Raw genomic sequence first — 16,116 nt, 5'->3', positions numbered from 1 at the left:
TATATTGTTAAATATGTGAAGCTGGAGGATTGGTAAAGTCAAGGAGAAACAAACAATGCAAATGTGAAAAAAGGATTAATTTATTTAGGTTTTTTTTTTCTCATGCCCCCCAAAAGAGTACATTTTTAACATAACAGTACCAAGGGAAAAAATAAACAAAAATTTATACTGTGATTGACAATTAATATGAAATTAGGAGAAATTGTCAAGAAACATCTTCAGAGTTCATTATTAATCTAAATAGCGGGTATGCCCACCCCGAGCTTGGATAATGGCCGCCAGACGGCGTGGCATACTGTGAACTAGAGTAACAGCTTTTTGGAAAGGAATTCTGGTCCATTCATCTTAAAGGGCATCTCGCCGTTCATCTAGTTTTGCAGGGGGAGGGTTTCTCCTCTGAATAGCACAACCAAGTTCGTCCCACATGTGCTCAATTGGGTTTGCATCTGGGCTTTTTGCTGGCTGTGGCATCAGCTGAATGTTGTTTTGTCGGATATAGACTGCAATTAAGCGGGCTTTGCGGGGTGTTGGGTTTTCATGTTGCAATCTAAAATTGTCTCTGTATATCCCTCTTCCGAACGGCTCCAGGTTCTGCTTGAGAATGTCTCTGTATCTGGCAGCGTTAAGGTTTTCGTCCAGAGTAAGCAATGGGCAAATACCGTTGCTGCAAAGGGCACCCCAAACATGTACAGAACCACCTCCTCTAGCTATGAAAGTGCGTAGGCTCCCTGGGGAGAGGCTATTAACTGAAAATATTCAGGAAACAATAGCTGGAGGAGGTGGTTCTGTACATGTTTGGGGTGCCATTTGCAGCAGCGGTATTTGCCCATTGTCTCCTTTGGATGAAAACCTTAACGCTGCCAGATACAGAGACATTTTCCAGCAGAACCTGGAGCCGTTTGAAAGAGGAATATAACAGGGCAAATAATAGGGTAGATAATTAGCATTTAATTTAGCCATTTTTAGACAAGGGTGCATTGCAATGAGTGCCACACCTAGACCCCAAAACCGACAAAGCCCAAATTTTACGTGGAACGAGTTGAGATTATAGGTGACCTAAATCCAAGAGATGGGTATGGGGGCCCTTACCGTCTAGGAGGAGAAGCGGTAACGGTAGCCGTCCGGCGGAGCCGGCGGAACGATCCGGACGGGACTAAAACCATGTGTACCGCCAGCACTAACGCTGGTGGTACAATAACAAAATAAATATAAATAAATTTTAAAATATGTAATTTTTGGGGTTGGTGCCAATACAACAACGCATACTGAACTTTGTTCAAAATATAAAACAACAGATCAAGTATGTTATTGATATGTACAGTTTCTCACTCATTTAATATGGCACTTCCATAGCTCCATCTTTAGGCACACACATACACACACACACCAAAATAGTTTTAAAAATAATAATCAAATAAATAAATAACAATAACAACAATAATAATAAATGCACATCACATGATAACAATAACAGTAGTAATAAAATATAGATTGAACATAAGCATAACATTCGCTTGTTTTTTGTCAATTTTCCAAAAAATAAATAAATACATTAAGATTTGTCTATATCAAATCAATGTTAATTAAATGATTCTGATGTGCGGGGGGGGGGGGGATGCAATTTATTTTGGACTTGCAAGTCAATATCACTCAATTCTTAAAATTCTCAGACAGTCGAAACTACTACAAGTTTTTATACCAGACTACCCATTCTGTTGGGCATTAGGTAATTCCATGCTGTAGATTATGTTACACAGTTACTATAACTACGTCTTGATAAATCTCGTGGACATCCGTTTGTGTAAACACTGCGTCTGCAAGATCAGCAACATTATGTGCGACCAGTTCACACTGACCCTTGTTTGCACCTGCAAAAGCATGCACCACGCTATGACACGTGGGATCCTCCATACAGAGGTTAAGGCACACGATCAGGTGACGCACTGACTTTGTCTCGAGAATCTTACTGTTGTCGCTAATGGCATAACCTGTGCCAAATCTGTGTGGCTTTTGGAAGGTTCTTCTTGTTACCTAGAAGTACGACGGAAATCTTACACTGAAGAGTACATATGCATACTAAGTATGCTAAGTTTTTCAGTAATAATATTTTGTTACCATCAAATTCAATGCAAAACTGTTACTTTGCCTTTATTTCTAAGTTCATACAGTTAATTTATCTCAAAAATTTGATTAATGTTAAAACAATAATAAAATAAGTGAAGCAATGTATTGTATTGATATTGTAATGCAACACAGTACTAGTACATGAAATAACAGAAACATCTAAACTGAAACAAATTATCATGATCAATGGTTAAGTTACACATAATTTTTTATCACTTACAGTATATTTGAAACTGCACATAATTATTTTCCTTTTGTTTACATTGTAGTTTGCTCATATCAATTGCCAGTGACCAAAGTTTTTTCAGTTTGATTAAAAATAATGATAAAAAGACAATCTTTAACTTGTTCCAAATTTGCTTATACTTTTGCGGGTAAACATTTTGCTAATTGACCAAAATGAGATCATCTGGCTTGTACAGAGCCTTAGAATAAAATCTCGTAGCAAGCACACTCACAGAGTTCCTGACATTTAAGAGCACCCCAATGGAGAAAGCCCCCACAATCTCATCATGGTGAGCCTGCGCAACAAACCCATGGCCGCCCGCATGAGATAATGTAAAAAGACCTGCATGGGCATAAAAAGTAAGGGCAACCATTGTGGCATTTTGTGCTGAGGGGAAGGGAGTCGCTAGAGTGTCTGGGGGGAGGCTGTGCCCATTGATGCGCATCCCACTGGCTTGGCAAGGATCAACCAATACAGTTATTCTACTGGTGGATGGCAAACCTCTGCAAAACACCAAAAATTTATATTAATAATAATAATAATAATAATAATAATAATAACAATAATAAACTGTTATTCTATTAAACTCCAGCAAATACCATGTGTTCAATTTGTACATGTATAACTGCTTGTGGGTCTTGTAGATTTGCGAGAAATGGCCAGCTGAGCAATTACTTGTGAAGGGAAAATAAAATCATTAAATCATTGCTTTTTGAAATAAAAAGGACTGTAAAAAAATTCATCTTTAGTGCATGATATAAAGAAGTTCCCCAAACAAGGTTGCAATCAACCTTACTGTTACCTTTACTTATCATGTAGACATCACTGATGATCATAATTATATTAATTAGCATAGAATATAACCTTATATCTGGGAATGGCAAAGGTCTGACAAAACCCAATATTGACCTATGACATAATAAATGCCTTTTGACTAACTATAGTACACGAAACATATCATCGATCAGATGACAACAGCAGGGAATGACAACTAGTGATGTTGCAGCTTCTGCTATCTTGGTGGACACTGATCTTCATGCACATACATATTTTAATAAAAAGTTAACATAACCTTTCAGTAAGTATGTGCTGTTTTAAAGCTGTGGGCCAAAGTCAATAACTGTAAAATATATGTTACTTTGCACATGTGCTGTATAAATAACAGCTTCTAAGCATTAATACAAGGTACCGGTATCAAGTGCATGGTGCCCATTCCAATTTAAGGTTAATTATATCAGGTGCTGCAAGTGAATGGCTATATATAGTACATTTTGTAACTGCATCCATCTCTTAATTATTTGAATTAATAAGCACACATAAAGGAAGCAAACCTCAACCAGACAGCATATACTCACATTGAGAAATGATTTCCACCCTGGTCAAAAGGTGGCAGTAGAAGCATTGCAGGAGGAGCCACATCCCCACCACTTATAAATGCCACTGCCTGAACAGGTTTTGAAGCCGTAATGTAGAATTCACTTTCACCACTCACATGTTCCATGATGATTTTTTGCCCTCTTTTGACCAATTTCATTGTACGTCCATCTTTCATGGTCAGAACTGTGTGCTCCAAGCTGGACATGATCAAAACAAAATCCACTCGACCTGTTGGTACACTGGGCTGAAATGAGGCCAGAAGTTTCAAATTTCCATACCAAAATTTGAAAACTTGATGCATTAATGCCATACAGCAACATTAAGTCATGGTTAATTTACATTAAAATCATAGCTATATTACCTGTACTTTATTATTTTTTATAAGGTGCATAACATATTTAAGACCTTCATACACCAAAAAAAAAAAAAAAAATATATATATATATATAATAAAATAATTTTTAAAAATCCAGGATATTTAAATAATTTTCATCATTTTCTCCACAATTGAAATTCACCAAACTCCATCTTCATTACAATAGTGACCCAAATATCAAAAACCCAAACTAGAGAGTAACATTCTGCCAACAGTTTTGGATAATGGGTACCTTATTGATCAAGGGAAAAGTTTTGAAACTTCCAAGATTCTTTTTTTTTTTGCTAGTATATATTAATGTCTAACAGACACTGTATGCCATAAAGTGACCATGTCTCCCTCATTTACCTTGGCAAACACAGTCCCCCATGTTGCCACAGGCAGCATTGGTTCAACAGATGTGCCCGTCTGGTTCTGATTCTGCCCAGCAGTCACATTCAGCGCCATATTGCCACTAAATACAGCCACGAGTTTATCGGCAGAAATATGGCTTCCTGTCAAGTCTCCATCACTCTGGAGTTGAAGTGTTTCATGCTGGTTCAGAGTCACAATGATCTTTTGTCCATCCATGTAATCTTGACCATCTAAAGTGACCGCAGCTGTCAGAGTTATGACCAACAGAGTGTTGTCTGCAGTGGCAACAATGCCTGGAAAATAGAAAAGTTTATGTATAAATCAAAAAACTACATTACCTCACTTTGTTATAAGGCTATTTCAAGGGAAAATGGTCTCCGATTTCTAATTCAGTTCAATATCAATGTTTCGAAATTTCAACAAAGATATATTTACGTAGAGTCAAGTCAAAATAAAGAATCCACCTTCAATTTAGTGACATAAGATAAAAAGTTCTAAAATGCAAATAAAAACATAAATGCTAAAACTGATAATACTACAAAACACTATCCAACACAGAAATTCTTGGACAAGCTTTTTTTTTCTTTTACAAAGCCATTTAAAATGTAACTAGACAAGCCAAATCAATGAATAATAAATCCTGTATTAGTAAAACTAAAAAAAAAATTAATGGTACTGGACCCTGGCTAGCACAGTTGTAGAAACCATTGTCCATTCATATGGTCATGACCATGTATACTGACCAATCAGTGTCTTATCCCCAGGGCCTGGTGTCCAGCAGGTAGCGTAATGCTCCAGACCCAGGGAGGCTGTGGGCAGCACCTGAAACCAGTCTCCCTGACCATCTCCACTGCTTGATAGCACTCCTGAAATAATATGATATAATCCAGATCATGGCTATTTTTCATCATGATCTGTTTTTGTTATATTAACCTGTGTGTATAAAGTTGTAACTTCTTTATTTGTACTACAGTTAACTTCGGATTTTGTCAACAGTCATCCTGTTATAAATGTACATCTAATTTCCAAAGATTCAATTTCTTATTCATTCTCTCTCTCTCTCTCTCTCTCTTATAGTCCAGTCACAAATCGTCACCTACCATGCACAGAGATCTGTGCTGAAGAGCTAATAAGCAACCCTGTTGAGCTCTTAGATGTTCCCGTCATCATCAGCTCTCTGGGAATTACCACATTTGTGGTGCCCGTTGATGACACTGTGACTGTCTCAGATATGGCAGGACTTGACCATCTGAAGAGAAAGCATCATCATTTATATAATATCTCATGTTAATCTAATTGCTGTTCAAAAGTAAAATCAACTTAAGAAATGGTCTTTACAAAATCAAATTGTAGTTGGGATAATGAAAAAAATATATGGTTAAAAAAATTTCACTTTTGATTGAACTTTATTTGGCATTACTATTACTAAGGAAGAAGAAAGGGAGGTAGGCAAAAAGGGAGAGAAAAAGTCAAGCTTTAACAGAGCTAGCTAGAGAGAGAGTCAAAGAGATAACAAAATACCCTGGAGAGGTAACGGTAACAGAAACCGACTCTGAAGGATCTGCACTGAAGAACAACTTCAGTGTGGCATTGGGTGACAACGTCTCTGGAAACATCACCACAAAGCTTGAACCAGCAGACGATCTGCCTTCTGTACAAGACTGTCCTTGGCAGGCAGCGACACCTGGTGCCTGGCAGTTTGATTGTCTGCAGAATTGACTGGCTCGGCCATCTGTCACATATCCTGCCTTACATGGCATACATTTTTGTTTTAGTTCATCTGTAACACCATCTGTAATCAAATTCATTACAAACATTGCATCAGAATATAAATTCAGTGAAATAATTATTTAGTTTTTTTTCTTAGTATCCATGTTTGTAAGGACATTTCTTAAAGGTAAAATGTGAAAAGTTCAAAACTGACATTAATTTTAAGAGCTAGCTTCACAACTTTTGTAAACATTTAATAGGTACATGTAACTGAGTTGACAACAGGTTCAATTCCAGGAGATTTGTTTGGAAGTCAACTTATTCCCAAGTCCAACATAAAACTTACACAATATATTATTAAGATAAATGCAATTAAAAACAAACTTATAAAGTGAATTTTTTTTCTCAACAGACTAAGGAACTACAGTGTGCCACTTTCCACATCAAATTCACAACTTTCACACTGTATTGAACAATATTCATATCTTTAAAAGTTTATAATTAACTGGTGTCAACTTGTACATACAAACAGACCACTACATTATATATGCACCCAAGAACTTCTTATCTTGAAAACTGTCCACTTACTGTAAGGACACAGGACACAGGTCATCTGTCCAGTCTGGTTGGAGATGTGACCAGTCGGGCAGACCTTGCACTCGGTACTTCCGCGGTCACTGGAGTAGGTCCCCAGGGGACAGGGGGTGCACCGGACTTTGCCATAGTAACCTGTTGGGGAATATGTGCCTGGGGGGCAAGCTGAAAAAGGGTGGGTGGGTGGGTGGGATTTAGCAGGAAGCATGATAGTTGGATAATGTTGTCTCATTGGGTTTATGGTAATTAACCATTCAAACTGTCAAATGCCTCACATTTCCTAATTTTATACTTACTTAAAATTATTATTTTCAGATACAAATAACAATAAATTTCAGATATGCTTTAATTTAGTTCTCAAAATTTCTGGCATTTGAAGTATAACTAACAAATTTTTTAGTACTCACGTGGTCTTCGTTTGTGTTGTGCAGTACAACAGCGGGAGGTAGCCCTCTCGTTACCATGACAATAACAACGATTGCCTGTGTTATCCTGAACTTCATTTTGAAAATGTAGAGACCTACAACCATGGCTGCACGAGCAAGAAGTTATAGATGCTGGAATTAAGAAAAAATTGATAAAATATTAACCAACATCTCAATGAAAACTATTTTGAATTTTACCCTTGCACAAATTCATAATTTGACCCAAATGAAAAAAATTACAACTTATTTGAATGACATACCTAACTGCTATCAAATCTTTCTATTCTACAAATAATTTTTTTCACTTTAAAATTCCATTTTTTGGCCAAAAATTATTACTCATTTTCAAAACAATTTTCATACCTCTTGATCCAATAAATTCATAATGATCCCAATTTGCATCTGCCACGAAAAACTTAGCTGGTTGACTGAAACGGTTTTGGTTTTTCAAGGTGCAGGTGCTGTCACTGCTACGGTAATCAAAGCCTCTACAATATGCATTGTTATAACACAGAGCCATGCACTCAGCTACTGTCTTAGTCAGGGTGGATAACGTTGACCACATTACGTAATGTCCAGGGATGTGCTGGAAAGAGTCTTTCAAATAATCCCCTGTGGTATGAAAAAGAAAAAAAATTGCTTAAATGAAAATTTCATTTTGAAAAAAAAAGGAAAATAAATAAATGATTCAAAATAATCAATACTAACTTACAATTAGCTAAAGTTAAGTGGTACTTCTTTCTATAGGATTATTATTTATGCAGACTTATGTAATTTACTCTTCTGTTTCATTGTCAAGTTGGACCAATGTACTTATTTACTTTCTTCCAACAGTTATCTTTTGCAGTTATCTTCCAATACAGTAAACAAGCATGTCTTAACATCCAAAATTATTAAGCCTCGAATCATTATAACAATCTTAGAAAAGTATATATAATTTGATTAAAAACACATTACCTCTACCAGATGACTGTACTTGCCTCTAAATCCTTTGAAAACAAAGTTATTATATGATGGCCAGGTTCCAGTCATGAAATCAGAGGTGGATCCCACTGTAAATCTGGTGTCATAACTAAGGTCACACACATAATCAGAACCTGTAAAGAAAACCAACAAATGAAACATGAGCTGAGTGAAAGAAATCATATTATATACTATAACAGCTAATTAATCCAACAATTGAGAAATTGTTTATTACAGGAAGACTATTTAATGTTTTATTTAATGAACTTCAATGTTTCTTCTATTTGTCTACAGAATATTGATCAATACTGAAACAAACAGTAAGCATTCGGCAATGTGATTTTTGTACTTTTAATACCCTTTTGTATTTACACTATGAATGTTACACTTCATTCTTTTGGTTGTAATAAATACAAATAAACATATAAATAAATAAATAATAATAAAATGCGTCATACTCACTTCCTGAGTCAATATTTCTTTGATCAATGGTTTTGCAATTACTGTTATCATGACAAAGTTGTAAACAGTCATTAATTGCTGTCCCATAATTTAAAACATTGTTGTATCCTGCCAGGGCTCCATACTCTATCATATTGAAATGCTCCATCCAAGTACCTGCAAAATGAACATTATAAGTGGTATTCTGACGTACATTCATCTTTGTCGACTATTGATAATGATCGTAAGTTGTAAGATTTCACTTTCTACACAAAATTGAAGCTATAACTGAAGAACCTGATGTGACCAAAAGCATTTTGATAAGTTAACTTTTAATTCTGTGCACAAAATGAAAAGTTTAACTTATAAGTTAAAATTCATATAATCAACACTAGGTGGTGTTAAACATTCCAAGACAAAAGGGGGTGGTCAGTTCACTTTTTTCATTTTCCAATAAAGAATGATGAATTTACAGAATATATCGACTTCTTTTTTATTTTTCATTCCCAATGGAATTGTTTTCATAGTCAGCAAATATCATGCTAATATATGACATATAGTTGGCTGTTGCTGCCTTAGCCTATACTTACAAGTCACTGCCCTGGTACAGAAGCAGAAGACATTGTAGGGATGTAGCTAAGGTGTATACAAAGTGTGCACAAAAGAGTTGTATGCTTCACAAGCCATTATAACTTACATATGTGTAAGTTGACACATATATAATATATATATATATATATATTATATATATATATATATATATATATATATATATATATATATATATATATATATATATATATATATAGGTGGCCATAAGAGATGACCTCACCTATCATTTCATTTCACAAGCCATTATAACTTAGATGTATGCAAATAAGTCATCACATATAATATATAGCTGGTCGTAAGTGATGACCTACCTATCATATGTAAATAAGTTATTAAATATAATATATAGCTGGTCGTAAGTGATGACCTACCTATCATATGTAAATAAGTTATTAAATATAATATATAGCTGGTCGTAAGTGATGACCTTACCTATCATTCCGCAGTAAGCATAATTGCCTGTTTCAGTAACTTCATTGCAGCTCAACTGTGGATCTGAAAGAAAAAAATTCAATTTAAGAACCTAAGTTTAAACATTAAGTTAAAACAAGATACAAAGATTGCCTAACCAATCAATCAATCAACAAATTATCAAGATTGCCCAACCAATCAATCAATCAATCAACAAATTATCAATACCATTCTTACTGCCAAGAACAGCAAATTCTGCTACTACTTATTGTCAAACAGCATTTTTATTCTTCTTGCCAATCAAAAATCATTCAGAAGAGCAAACCATTGCTGTTTCACTTATGCTATTTTTGTTCCTAATACAAGTATTAGTGACACAGGTACATTTTTTTCTCTTGTAACAAGAAAAAAACATAGGAGCTTTGGTACTATTTTTGTTCCAAAGTAAGTGAATACTATCTCTGAAACATTGGTAAATAGAAATCCTTGGAATTGTGAACTAAAGGCTATTAGAAAACATCTTTTCCTTTTCTCAACAGCTTGAGACATTAACAGGTATCCTATAACTAATAATTTGGGGTTGCTGAAAAAAAGCTAACTGATTGGCATATACTCACCTCCATTGTCAATAAATTCATAGTAGTCATAATTGTAATACATATTAAAACTTGACGGCATTGAAATTCTGGTTTCTGAGTTAAGCCAACATCCAGCACTAGACACATAGTCATAGTCCACAGACTTGCAGCTGAAAATGTCAAGAAAACACATATGTAGTAATATTTCCTAGGACCTCAAAAAAGCTCAAGTAAAAAGCAGGGATGAGACAACCATTAAGTGAAAAAGTCAGTAAACATGGGATCCAGGGGGCCACCCAGGCCAGTAATATTTTTTTGATCCCAAAAAATCTTACTCCTGAAAGAGTTGTGCCATCTACTTACACAAAAACACAGACTTTACACTGTAGGAAGATTTGGATGTAATAACATTAATCTGGTATTCATAACTGGTTTTGAATTTTCCAGACTTTAACACTTAAAGTCAGAAATTCAATTGCATTCTCATTCCATCTTCTTGAAAATATCTACTTGCACTCACTCTGGGTTTTCCAGACAGAGAAGCAGGCAGGTGTCCACCGTCACTGCCATGGCAGAAGACAAAACATTGTAGCCAGCTACAGCATAACCTTCTATGTGATGGAAGTAATTACGCACGAGACTAGGGTGATCTAGTTGAAATAGAAAAGACAAGAGACAACTGAAGACTGTGTAGAAAACACATGCTGATATTAAAGAGCTTTTGTGGTGTTTAATGGACCCTCTTGTACATTTAAAATTATAAGCAAATATGTGAAGCTCATGAGTAAATGTGGCCAGGGTTTTTTCAAACATAATTGTGAAACAATAATCAATGAAATCAAATAATTACAAGATGTTAATCCCAATCTTAATCAAGCACATCTGTTCTCATAAGGACCAGTTTCCCAACTAAAACATGGCTAATTCAACAAAGCTTTTCCATGTTACAAATAACATCTGAATGCAATTAATTTATGCAAGACTTTAATCTAACTAAGAATATTTGTTTGACTAGTTTTTCATTTTGAATGTTTATGCTTAAAATCATAAGTCATCTGAATGAAAAATCTAAAATACCAACTTGACATATTTCATATTATTGAAAAGCAATGAAAAAATATACTAAGAAGCTAGTATAACTACCTTCTAGGGCAGCGTTGTATCTCTCATAGAGGTCATAGGAACCCTGGGTCTGTATAGAAGAGGGGGCAGTACGATGGTTTTCTTTACTCAAAATACATGCCCCAGTGGAGGGATTCCAATTCAGGGAACGGCAACCCACCTGGGAAAATGAGAGATGGAGAAAATAATAAATAATAATATTTTGTTTTGTATGAGACAGTGATGGATACTGAATGTGTTGCACAGAGATGGATCTATTTAAATTCAGCTCTGAGCATACATTAATTGTAAATAGATATTTTAAGTTACCAAAGCAACACTAGTTTTAGGAAGACTTTTTTAGGAAAAAACTCTCATATCAAATGCACATGTCCAATTTAAAAAAAAATGCCAGACCAAAGAAAGTATTTCTGAGAACTTTACTTTCCACACTCACCTGGTTTTCACAGTGTTGTAAGCATTCTGTTAGGGTGGTGCTTCCTTTGCTCCAGTCATCATGGCCACTTGTGTAGGCGCCTTGCCAGCGGATGTACTTATCTGCTATATTACCTGGATAGACAGGTGAGAATATTCAGATTTTTGTCATTTACTGTGACAGACAATATAAGGGCAACTGTCATTAATAAATTGATGCTCTCTCTCGCTGTGTGTGTGTGTGTGTGTGTGTGTGTGTGTGTGTGTGTGTGTGTGTGTGTGTGTGTGTGTGTGTGTGTGTGTGTGTGTGTGTGTGTGGTACTTCTAAAACACCAAAGTTACTGTGACACGGCATATTTCACAAATTGTTGCAAGGTTAATTAATCCCATTTAGCAACATGTTGATCTGCAAAGCATATACAAGGCATGACTTTGGTGCAAAAAATAGGAAAGTTGATCGAAATCTCAAAATATATGCAAAAAAAAAAATTTCACTAAAAAACAAGCTATTTCAGTAATAATAATACAATAATTCAACATACTGCAGAAGTTTGAAACTTTGCAGTGAAGAAAATTCAACTCCAAAATCTACAATTTAAATTGCATATCTAAATCCACCTACCTCCAGTGCGTGGTGAGAACAAGAAACGGCAGCACTGGCCAGTGACCCAGTCGCTGGTGACAGACGTATCGCACGAACACGTGTTATTGCCACTCATCCACCATGGCCCACAATAACCACAGGCACATTGAGTCATGGTAGGATACTCATCTGAAGGAAAAAGCAGAAAGGGAAAATGTTTTTCTAATACCACTTGTCAAGTATACCAGTACTTTGAGAATGTTGGATGTTGCAAAAGATGAGTATTTAACCACACATAACAAATAAATAATATACACATTCCAAAAAGTACAAAAATTTTAGGAAAAAGTTTTTTCAAAAACTTTCCATTGGTTGGTTTTTTAATCTGCATCTTCCACAACCCAGATAATTGGAGTGATCTGAACTGACAGCATGCAGATATTATCAATGTTGTAATGCACTGAACAGCTTTTTTCTGCTCTACAACAATACTTTTGGCCTATGTATAAAGTTCAAAAGCCCTGCATAGATATATATATGCTTTCCGTAAGACATTTAAGAGACAAATGTGTCAATGAAGTTTACCAGCAGGACATGTGACTCCAGTATATGGGTCGCCATCTGGTAGATCTTTACACTGCATAAATGTTCTATAGTCTGGGCCTGGAACAAAGCAGAATTTCATATTAAAAGGTCCGTAATATTTTATCTACTAAGTCCACTCGTGGATTAAATTTTGCTACGATGCTTTTTGTTCAAGAAGTCTTTCTTCTCTCATTTCACAGAATATCTACCATCCAGATATGTAGCACCCTCAGTGTCAGAGTCTGGCTTTGTACCATCATCTGCTGAGCAAAAAATCTTATCATTTACAGACTCCAAAACACAGGGTGTCTAGATATGTCCTCTAATGTTACTCAAAACATAAAAAAAATTGTTATCAATATATCTATTAAATAGCATTACTACATTATTACATGACTTCACAGAAAAAATAACTAAATACACATTATTATATTTTGGGTAAAATAACCATAATTGCACTTTACCTGGATCATAGCCAGCAGGCGGCGTGTTTGCACAACACCGCGCCAACGTCTCTGTCTGGGTGCCACACAGGCTACAGTCGCATTCACGGCCATAGTTTTTGATAATAAAATTGCTGCAGCTGCAGTGACAGGCTACAGCATTGGGAGCATCTGAAAAGAAAATACACAAACTCTTTAAGATATCTGAGTTGATACAAATTTTATTTATTATGATCCATACTTCAAAACATTATTAAAATAAATCTCACCAACAGACCCTGACTGATCCAACAATCTAAATGGATATCCCAGGTTAACTTCACAGATTAATCCAATCAGTGGAAAAATGCTGTACATTGTTATTATATAAAGGTATATCATATACAAAACACATTTTTTAAGAAAAGTAATAATTTACCCACAAAAAAAAATTGCATGCAGAGGGAGCAACTGATGCTCGTACAGTATTCTTTTAATACTTTGTATAATATTAGACAACTTTGGTTTGATGGGTCTATTAAATAAATACCATCTCATGCATAAGTGTTGCAGTATTATCTGCAGTGACATTACACGCGTACCTTCTGGGCAAGTAGCAGTGTTACTGCCTGACGCTATCACATTAGTGCACTGCAGTGGGGCTATAACCTCCCGTGCTGAAATAACAAAGAATTGTTCACATTGAAAACAAGTTACGAGAATATTGTGATTAGTGCTGCAGAAAAAGAGAAAGATAAATTGATTGAAGCTATTTTCACACCCATGCACTTTTTTAGATGTTGCAAACTAGAAGATATGCAGTATTGGGTATTGGTGTGTGAAATTATAAAACAGCCTTCTAACAGAATCAATAACTCGTTTGTCCACCCAATTTTTGTAAATCTTTTGTTCTATAGAATACTGTATAAACATCATGTAAATTAGGAAACTTACATAACAGATTGGCCCATTAAAGAGATACTGAATGTTATCCATTTTTACATCATCTTTACCTTGTTTGCAGACATGGAAGAGATCAGTGCGCTGACAAGAATCATCATACCAGTTGTAGTCTCCAGCTGCTGACATCACCACACACGTTGACTCGCCTGTGAAACAATGATATTGTGAAATGATTTTAAATTGTTCAAGAAGTACATGCCTTATCTCGTAATTTCAATTTACTTCAAATGTTTCATATTCTGGTGCTTAAAACACTTTTGGGCATGTAGCGTGCAATTTAAACGGTGAGAGGTACTTTTTCTGAAAAAGCAGGCCTTTTTATCCTATCAGTTGACCCAACTTAATATAAATGGCACAGAACCAAGACAAAAATTTTGTCCTTTTTCTCTTAAAAGGGAGGTTCTTAAACCCCATTCCTCCCACCACAATCCAATCCCTCCCCCACCCCACCCCGTCCAAATGTATGTCATGCACATACATGCTTGTGAAAGAGTACATTTGTACTGCTGATGGGAACTCATAAAAAATACATGATAAAGACAAAGTAAACTAACCGTGATCATGCAGAGTATTAGAACAGCTGCCTCCACATGTTACACACTTATGCGGCATGCTTGGCCCGCACTGGCATGAGCCTGCTGCACAGCACGCACAGTCGTATCTGCTGTGGTTAAAGTAACACTGACATCCAGTGGGGGAGACGATGTATGAACTATATACAGACGCTGGAAATAAATCAAAAATTAACAGAAAATTTCAACATGAAAAAGCTTTTGCTGCATGTATGTAATATACTAATGAAGTTGCATAAAACTGTATTGACCCTTTCTATAACTGTTATAAGAAACAAGGCAGCAAAGCTGTCAAATGTACAGACAAAAAACAGGAAATAACTATGCACAAAATAGGCTACGGTCAATTCTGATGCAAAGTACATTATGTTAAACTGCAAATTCAACATCAAATTTTAATTATGGTCAACAGGTAATACCAATGTAAGTAAAATGTGTAACAAGTTCACACTTTGAAAATGTATAACTTCCAGAAAAGGAACCAATTAGACTGCTTTTCCAACTCAGGCTGCATTTTAGTCCTGTATTTCTTTTTTGAAAGTTTGGCAAATCATAAGTAACATGGTTTTCCCATAATGGTCATCATGGCAGCAGCACCCAAAATTGTGTTTTCTTCTATTCTGATGCCATATTACATAATGGTTAACAGCATAATGACTGTCAATTTTTAATAATAAAATATACGTATCATTGATTTTCAGAAAATGTGACTAGCATGGGTCTTCAAGCCCGTGGAACTTCAAAGTCACACCTTGAAAATGCCAATATGTGAAAAATTAAATATTCACAAAAAACTGTTTAACTGGCAGTAAGAATTACCAAACAGACTGCATTGCCTACTGAAGCTGTATTTTAGTCCCATGTTTCTTTCCTATAAGTTTGAGAACAGTAAGTGATATGGTTTTTCTTAAATGGTCATCATGGGAGCAGTGCCCAAAATAGGTTTTTTTTGTTTACATGCCTAAGAATTGAATCTGAGGAAATGTGAAACAAGACAGCACTGTTCTGACATGGGTTTATTTCCATTTTTAACACTTTTTTAACATAAAACAAAATAAACAGTTTACTGCTATTTTTATATGATCAACTAAGAAAATTGATGAGATGGGAAAAATATCAATAGAATAGTGTTAAATGTCCAATTTCCTCCATTCTGAGATTCTGAACATAGTGAATGATTGAATCTGACAAACTGCAATGATATGAGTTTATTTCCATTTTTGAAACTTTATTACACAATACACGATGACAAGTTTACCATCAT

The 16,116-nt window shown here is 35.4% G+C and overlaps 1 protein-coding gene across 4 annotated transcripts in view; it reads right to left on the bottom strand.

Annotated features, from left to right (window-relative positions):
• Nucleotides 1-62: 62 nt before the first annotated feature.
• The window catches only part of LOC106180720 (uncharacterized), a 35,090-nt gene continuing 19,036 nt past the window's right edge, over nt 63-16,116 (bottom strand). For all 4 annotated transcript variants that reach the window (XM_087008811.1, XM_087008812.1, XM_087008813.1 and 1 more), the window contains 23 exons: nt 14,835-15,005; nt 14,331-14,426; nt 13,920-13,994; nt 13,360-13,509; nt 12,896-12,973; nt 12,350-12,499; nt 11,750-11,862; nt 11,335-11,473; nt 10,712-10,841; nt 10,231-10,361; nt 9,635-9,697; nt 8,612-8,767; nt 8,167-8,283; nt 7,550-7,798; nt 7,169-7,318; nt 6,756-6,926; nt 5,979-6,249; nt 5,558-5,706; nt 5,201-5,323; nt 4,452-4,750; nt 3,706-3,971; nt 2,583-2,853; nt 63-2,031 (listed from right to left, as the gene is read on the bottom strand). In XM_087008811.1, the coding sequence (XP_086864937.1) occupies nt 1,750-2,031; nt 2,583-2,853; nt 3,706-3,971; nt 4,452-4,750; nt 5,201-5,323; nt 5,558-5,706; nt 5,979-6,249; nt 6,756-6,926; nt 7,169-7,318; nt 7,550-7,798; nt 8,167-8,283; nt 8,612-8,767; nt 9,635-9,697; nt 10,231-10,361; nt 10,712-10,841; nt 11,335-11,473; nt 11,750-11,862; nt 12,350-12,499; nt 12,896-12,973; nt 13,360-13,509; nt 13,920-13,994; nt 14,331-14,426; nt 14,835-15,005 (3,800 nt within the window). In that variant the 3' untranslated portion in view covers nt 63-1,749. The remainder of the gene's footprint in view (nt 2,032-2,582; nt 2,854-3,705; nt 3,972-4,451; nt 4,751-5,200; nt 5,324-5,557; nt 5,707-5,978; nt 6,250-6,755; nt 6,927-7,168; nt 7,319-7,549; nt 7,799-8,166; nt 8,284-8,611; nt 8,768-9,634; nt 9,698-10,230; nt 10,362-10,711; nt 10,842-11,334; nt 11,474-11,749; nt 11,863-12,349; nt 12,500-12,895; nt 12,974-13,359; nt 13,510-13,919; nt 13,995-14,330; nt 14,427-14,834; nt 15,006-16,116) is intronic.

Source organism: Lingula anatina, chromosome 3 (genome assembly GCF_051362555.1).
Source record: "Lingula anatina isolate TDL-2025a chromosome 3, LinAna3.0, whole genome shotgun sequence".
NCBI classification, from domain to species: Eukaryota; Metazoa; Brachiopoda; class Lingulata; order Lingulida; family Lingulidae; genus Lingula; species Lingula anatina.
Note: the sequence above shows the minus strand (reverse complement) of the source record. Positions and strands in the feature narration are given on the sequence as shown.